General features: G+C 56.0%; 1 protein-coding gene across 1 annotated transcript; it reads right to left on the reverse strand.

Annotated features, from left to right (window-relative positions):
* Positions 1-398: 398 nt before the first annotated feature.
* Positions 399-2,111, reverse strand: LBRM_31_2180 (conserved hypothetical protein; the record flags this gene model as incomplete). The annotated part of the gene is made up of 1 exon (XM_001567164.2): positions 399-2,111. One exon carries the CDS (start codon positions 2,109-2,111, stop codon positions 399-401), a length of 1,713 nt encoding a protein of 570 aa, XP_001567214.1.
* Positions 2,112-7,553: the final 5,442 nt, after the last annotated feature.

Raw genomic sequence — 7,553 nt, forward strand, 5'->3', positions numbered from 1 at the left:
GCGTTTCCTCTTTTTTTTATTTGATTTTTTTTTTTTCCCGTTCCGCCTTCAAACAAGCGGCGCAACGTCAGAGCTCATCCACAGAGACGTGTGCGTGCACAGAGAGGAAAAGGCCTCCAACCCCCCACTCACCCGCCCCAGATAAGATCCATCACAGACTTATCGGCACTCGCGCATACACACACACACACACACACACTTCATAGAGCCGCCACGTTGGCCACTTCCGTTTCGATAAAAATTTTTTTTTCCGGCATTTCTTCTTCGTTCGGCAGAGGCAACGAGGCCGCTGACTTTCACTACTACGTTCTGCCGTGTGTACTCCTTGCGCGTCGGGAAAAATTCGCTGCCATTTGTGTCTGAGTCACTGCGCTGGGAGGCGAGGCCACATTCGAAGGCTACGTTTCCGCGGTACCAGCGCTTGGCGAATAAGGCGCGGTCACCGGGTCATTCCCAGGCAGTGAGAACGGCGAGCGCAGGCCGCTGCTCCACCGATTCGGCGGCAGAGAGAACGTGTCGACGTGACAGGCACGTTCGCCGGGGCTGCTACCGCTCCCTTGCGCGGTACCCGACGGCAACGTCTGATGGTATGCGCTTGCAGATGCCGTGCTCGTCAACAAGACGGGGTGAGGCAGCGTGACACCGGTCTGCGCGCCACCACCTGCCCTTCCCACTGAGGGGTGGTCGCTGGAAAGCGGTGACGACAAGGCCATGTGAGGGCAGGACGGCACCTTTGCCAGTCCCACCATGGCGGAGTCGACGGATGTGGTGTGCAAAAGCTGCTGGCCATGGAAGGAGGCATCCAAGAGCGGTGTGCCAGCGGCCACGGACGGATTGCAGAGCGGCGGTAGTGTCTCACTTTGGCCAGGCGGAAACGCTACGGGGCCTGCTGAGTTCCGCCCTCCACCAAGCCCGACCGAGCTGACGCTCGCCACAGATGACCCGGGGTTCACTTGGCGATCTAAGAGAACAGGAAAAGTGCCGTGCAGACTAATCTGGTCAAATCCGTTTAGGTTGCCCAGCCCTGTCATTGGAGAGAGTCGATTCTGCGGCTGCTGCTCCTGCTTGAGCAAAAACTCGCGCAGCTGCTCGCGAGAAGCATTAAAGAGGTCGTTGTGCACTGAAACATCCTCAAAGTCGTCGGATGTGCTCTCCAGATCCTCCTGACGGTTTCGTGGGGCCGAGAAGGAGGAGTTCGCTTGGTACTGGAACTGATTGGGGCTCGTGCAGCCGCCTGCGCCATTGCGCGTTGGGGAGTTCTTGCGTCGGCGAAGCAACTGAAGGCCGCCAGTGCTGCCCTTCTGCAAGCTGACGCTGTTCGGTGTAGCACTTTGCCGACAGTTCCGTGCACGCCGCGCCGACCCAGCTGGCGAGCCGAGCCGGAAGCTCATGCTTCCCACGCTGCTCTCGCTGGCGTAGTTGCTGAAGGCACGCCCGGATGGTGACACCAGTCCGTACTGGCGCTGCAGCTCCTGTAGTAAGGAGGAGTTGAGCAGCACGGTGGGTGTGTTCACGTTGGAGGCTTGCCGGTCTTCATACTCAGCGCGTCCATAAAGCTCCGGCGATGCAATGCGATTCCGTTCATCCTCGAGGCGCTGCTTCTCTTCGAGTGTGAGGGGCGGAGGGCCGGCCTGGGGTACGCGTTCGACTCCGCGGAAATCAAGGCACACATCCTGGTCGCCATAATGCACGACAACTCGAGAGCGTGGCAGATTGCGCCGTGGACGCACACGGGCTTCGATAGGGATACCCTCCACACGCTCCGCATTCGGCGATGCCGGTGGAACATCGTCATCGAGGTCATGGTAGTTGCTGTTGCCCTCTCCGAGGTAGTCGATAGCGTCGCGATCAGCGTAGTTGTCGCGAAGATTCTGACTTGAACTGTTACCGTTGCTGTAGGCGGTGCTGTTACCGCTTCTGCCCACGCCAACTCGCACTCTAGGGGTAGCCCCAAACTCGCCCTCCTGCTGAAAGGTCACACTATCCGCCTCCCTATACGCACGGCGCAGTCGCGTGCGCAGCGCCTGGAAACCGCGAACGATGCCCCAGAGGCAAGCAAGGACCCCAATAATGCCAGCGGTGCCGATGATGAGAGCTGTGGATGGGTGCATGGCAAACGCCTATACAGGTGGGTGGCCAGAAACTGGCGAGGCCAAACAGAGCGCAGGAGTTTCTACCCAGAGGAATGGCGCACCGCCGAGGCCTGTGAGGGGCACAGACGCGTTGGTCTGTGTGGACTCGATGACTCGCCAGCTTGGGGCAGTGACGGCTTACAAGCGGAGCCAAATGTAGATCAAAGTGATCACAGTAACAACAGCGAAAGGGAGCAACCAAGAACAGCACGAAGGGAGGAAAAGGCGTCAGCTGACCGTCTTTCAACAAAGCGAGCGTCGCTGGACGAAAAAAATGTGCTTTGGCGCACTGGCTGGGACAGGGCGCGCGCGTTCTCCAACACGAAATGAATGACGTCCTCGTGCCTGTACACTTTTGCTTGTGTTGGGGAGAGGGAGAGCGAGAGAGAAAAGGGAAGTAAAGTGCAGCAGCAGAGACGTCAAGCAGCGAACGTGATCGCTGTTTCGACCGCGGGGAGTCAAAGCAAACAGCAACGACCGCGGCCACCACCGCAGCCCGACTAACGTATCCACCGAGGAGTAATCAAAGAGAAACAGAAGTGGCGGAGGCGACAAACAATGAAACGCAAAGGGGGACAAGAAATAAAAAGCCGCACAAGCAAAGAGAGGCGCTCAGGCCACTGAAGCCGGAGTAGGCATAACCGCAAGCGGGCAGAGAACAGAGCTGTGACACACGAAACAGAACCCCCCAAAAGCTAAAAGGAGTAATAGAGGGAGGGGGGAGGAGGAGGAGGAGGAGAGCGCGTGCTCGAGCAGCAGCGGTACTCCACGGAAACGCGAAAGGCAAACAAGACAAACAAACCACAGGAAAACGTGGAGAGAAAATCGGAGAAGGATGAGGGCGGAGGTGAGGTGAGGTGGGGGGATGTAACGGTGAGGTCCGCTAATCGACAGAGAGGAATAAGACCCAGCGTAGGGGCCAAACCAGGCGACACGCACACACACACACACACCCACACACACACCCGTGCCCGAGAGAAAAGAGGGGAAAGGAAATGATGTTATCAAGCAGTGGGAGAAGACACGTAACGCGAGACAACACAAAAGGGCCGAGAAAGTGACGAAGGAAGTCCTTCACTCGAGTCACCCATACGACACTCTCCCCCCTACCAAAAAGGCCCACTCACTCGCACCACAGCAGAAAACAAAGCCTAAACACCAGACGTGGTTGGCACTTAGTGAGATGGGAAAACAAAAGAGAAATTGACGAGCCCTCTCTGTATACTGTGTGGAGCTTATCTCCTTCTGGTGTTGTCGAGCTTAGGGAGGTCCGAGCGAGCGAGCGAAGCAGAGGGACGAGGAAGGGAAAGAGCAAGACGACGACGAGAGAAACGCAGCACCACACAAAAATTAACAGTTTATCCCTGACATTCAGTTTACTGTGTTTCCTTTAGCACTTGGCTCGAGACTGGCGAATAGCACAGGCCTAAAGATATGCGGCTATGTGCACGTGACTGTCGCTGTAGAGCAGTGGACGGCGGTTCTGCCGTGTGCAGGGTGGAGGCGAAGGGGGAAAGAGAGAGAGAGAGGGGAAGGACAGAGCAGGAGTAAGGGAAACATCGAAGATAAAGCGGAAGGGAGGGAGAGAGAGACGAGATAGTGGGCAAGCCAGATGCGAGCCTCGCGGAAGAGCAATACCGCACGTAACATACTGCTGTACTGTACGCCATCCACACGGAAAAGTTCCTGCGTGCGCCTAAGTCTGCGTGTGCCCGTGCGCCACTCGCCGCTATGCATTATGACTCGTGTTCTCACACACCAGCGAGGTGCTGGAATATTGGAGATGAGGCTACTTTTTCTTCTGCGTCTTTGAGACTATTTGAGCTGAGTTGCGCAAGGTAGAAATCGAGGTAAGCAGATGTGGGGCGAAAGGGAAAGGAGTAGCACACACACACACACAAAATAGTGAAGTGTGCGCATGTACGTGTGAAAGAGGAGGCAATCCGACCTGTTCTCTACGCTTGAAAGTACTTGCGGCTCTATGGACGGGGGTGGGCTGGCGGGGGAGAAGGGAATACGACAACAACAAAGCGTTAGCCCTACCTGGAAAAATTGACATCGAACATGAGAGAGAGGGGGGATGGATGGGCACGCTGTTGCCGCAGTGTCATGGGTGTTTTCTCTCCATCCAAGAGAAGAGAGGGAAAGGCCATAGCAGCGAGGAGCTGCACGACTAAGAGCGCCTTCGGTTCTCTTCACCTGCGTTTGACGTTGCGGTTTTTATCCTATTCGCTGTCGATTTCCCTCTCGCGTGGGAGAGTGCCGCACAACCACACGAGCGAATCGGTGAGGCGAGCGGTTCAGAATGTGACGCCAGCAAAAGTGGCTAAGAGAAGGGCTGCCGTGAGATCATATAGAGGAAGTGTGGAGGATCTCCCGAAAAAAAAAGGAAAAACAAAAGGGCAACTGAGGCGCTCAGATTCCCACGCTCACGAAGCGATCCGTACGTCGTCATATGTGCGTGTGTTCCCTTTTGCCGCTGATGCACAGACCCACGAACACGCAGACACACTCGGCCGGCAGCCCAAGGGGGAGGGAGAGGGGGAAGGAAATGCAGAGAACAGTAAGAGGAAAAAGCCACGCCCTACCCTTTATGGGCAGCCCACGTTGCTGGTTCACTCGACGAATCTAAGCCGCGTGCGCGCACGAGCGCGAAAGAGAGTCTCAGAGCCCGAGTATAGACAACCTGTTTGAGAGAAAGACGGAGGTAGCGGTGGTGAGAGAGAACAAGGAGACCATCACGAACCACGCCTTAGCGAAGAACGAGGAAGCTCAATGCCCGAAGGAAACGAAGAGAATAATGACACAAACAGCAGCACACCACATCGGCGGCAGCACTTGGGCCACCAATAGAAAAGGAGAAGCAAAGCAGAGGGGGGGGGCAGAGAAATCCGCTGGCAACAAGCAGAGGGCTGCACGGTGTTACAACAGCCTCAACACTCACGAGAAAAGTATACATTAACACAGGAATAGTCCGACCCTTGACAGAGCAGAGTAGGTGCGGGAGAGGAGGAGGAGGAAGCGAGAAGCGGGCAGACAGTAGAGCCTGTTGGACCGGCGCTGTGCACTCATCCCCCTGCCTCCGTCCTTATGTCTCAGAAATGTGGGAGTGCGTGATCCGCCCGGTAGCCGTAGTGCTGCCCTTTTTTGGTCGTCACCGCCGCAGCAATCCACCGACTGTGTCGATCTCCCACGGGGGAACGCTCCCATCGATCTTTGGGGAAGCGCAAAGACACACCTGATGCGACCAGAGGGGGACAGAGACTATGAGCAGGCACTGACTCGCCCAAATTATTGGTTCGCTCGGGAATCATCTCTAACATCCTCGTCGATGCCGACGCGGAAGCGGCCCATGGTGCGTGTTTCTATCGGTGAGAGCGCGACGACACTGCTCGATCACGCTAAAGGAGCACCACAGCGCGCCCTGCTCCACGTCGAAGTCGTCGTCCTCTTCGCTATCCCCTGCCTTCGACCGCGGTATTCAAAGCACTACGTATTTCTTTCGGCGTTCTCCAGTGCCCATGCCACTCTTGTGATGACGAAGTCCATAGAGAGAGGAGAGAGGAGAGAGAAGAGAGAGGCGGTATCTGCGTCACTGTGTACACTGTGCCGCACACGTTATGAGGAGCGCTGAAGTGTTCCGCGGCAGCACGTCTTACTTGTGTCACGAAGTACCACAGAGCTGTGTGGGACTAGTTGCTGCTGTACTGCGTCAGGGTGAGTTCATCACGAGCTTTGAAGAAGTGTGCAGTGGTAGCACCGTCTTTGCCACCCACGCTGCTTTACCGTGTTGTTTAACACCGTTGTCGGCTGCTCGGAGATCCTCCTCTTCGCCCCTGTGCGAGCCGAAACGGCCGCAAACGAATGAGAGGAGAGAGGTGGTGAGCGCTTCTGCATGCAGCATGACACGCCGCTAAGGCGATCTAGACGCTTGCACTGTAGAGAACCGATGACTCGAGGGTCCACATCGCCTTCTTCGTACTGTGTGTGCGGCTGAAATACTTGTCTCAAGGCCGACTCGTCATTTGTCTGAAGGCGAAGGGAGGGTAGCCATACGTTCACCCGCTGCGAAGAAAAACAACGATGTGCACGCCGAGTGTGAGGAGCAGGTTGGTGGCTCACGCGTGGCAATGGTCATCATCGCCACTACCCACCTACTCGCAAGAGTCATGGATACACTGCACAGAGCGACAGACCAGTGGACGTTCCACTGTAGTCGACCCTGACAGCAGCGACAGTAGGTGAGGCCTGCAGATCACATCCGTACTGAAAAGCTCAACAGGGTCAATCGTGACAGAGGTGGTGGCCTGTGCGTGCATGTGAATGGCATGAGCGGTGTGAACCAACGTGTTTGGGTACGGCACGGCGACATGCTCTCTACAATTCACTCCCTTCACCGGAGGAAGAGGTGATACACTTCTCTGAATCATGTTGAATTCACCGCAGACGAAGTAGCTGTTCACTTTCTTGCGCGCGCGCTCTCTCTCTCTCATGAGCGCTGCTGTGATGTGCCAAGTTGTAGCTGCATTGCGATGGGGTAGGTAGAAGTGAGGAGCCCATGGAGGTGTAGGGAGAGAGAGAGACAAAGGGACAATGAAGAGGAAGAAGGCGTGGGTACTCGTAGAAGCTGAAGAAGAAGAAAGGGGAGGGAGGGGGTGAGGGGGTCACATTGCTCTTTCGTCAAAGACTCTCTCACATACTTCGTGCGCTTCTACGCACATCGATGCTGCTCGTATCATCTACGCCTTCTGAAGCTCTCGGCTAACGGAGGGGAAGCCACTTGCCTTGCAGAGCTGAGCTCAATAGGTACACCCCGAATCGAGGGTGGCATGTTTCGATGAGCAGCAGTTCAGGAGTCCAGAGACGCTGAGGCGTACAACAAACTGCACAACATCTTCTGGGCGACGCCAATGAAACTGCAATACGTGCCACGACCTCTTTTCCATCTCAATGGTATAAGCGAAAGAGAGGAGAGGGAGAGGGAGGGGGTAGAGAAGTCAAAGACGACAATTGCTGTGGTTGTCTTAAAGCACATCGCACTTCACCCAAGGAAAAGGGGCTGTGCTGCCAACCATATACCCCCACGCCGTCTGACTCTCTCGTTTTAGATCGATGCGTTAGCGTTGATGCATCCGCACGAGTTGAACGCCTGTCACGAGCTGCGGCTCATCAACGAGTAGAGGAGAGACAAGATACCAACCAGAATGACTGCCTTACAGGCGTACTCAAAGATGGGTAACCCAGTCGGCTGCATCGCGTCTGCATCGGGCCAAGGAAACGCTTCCGCAGATGGGTCTTGGGTGAACATGTTTCGTCCGCATCGCGCAATCAGCCTGCGCGGATTTGCGTTCTCGAACACAAAAAGCGTAAGAATTGACTTGACTTGTATGAGTCCCCCCACACGCGGGGCATCGACTTCCC

The sequence above is a fragment of the Leishmania braziliensis genome, chromosome 31 (genome assembly GCF_000002845.2).
Source record: "Leishmania braziliensis MHOM/BR/75/M2904 complete genome, chromosome 31".
NCBI classification, from domain to species: Eukaryota; Euglenozoa; class Kinetoplastea; order Trypanosomatida; family Trypanosomatidae; genus Leishmania; species Leishmania braziliensis.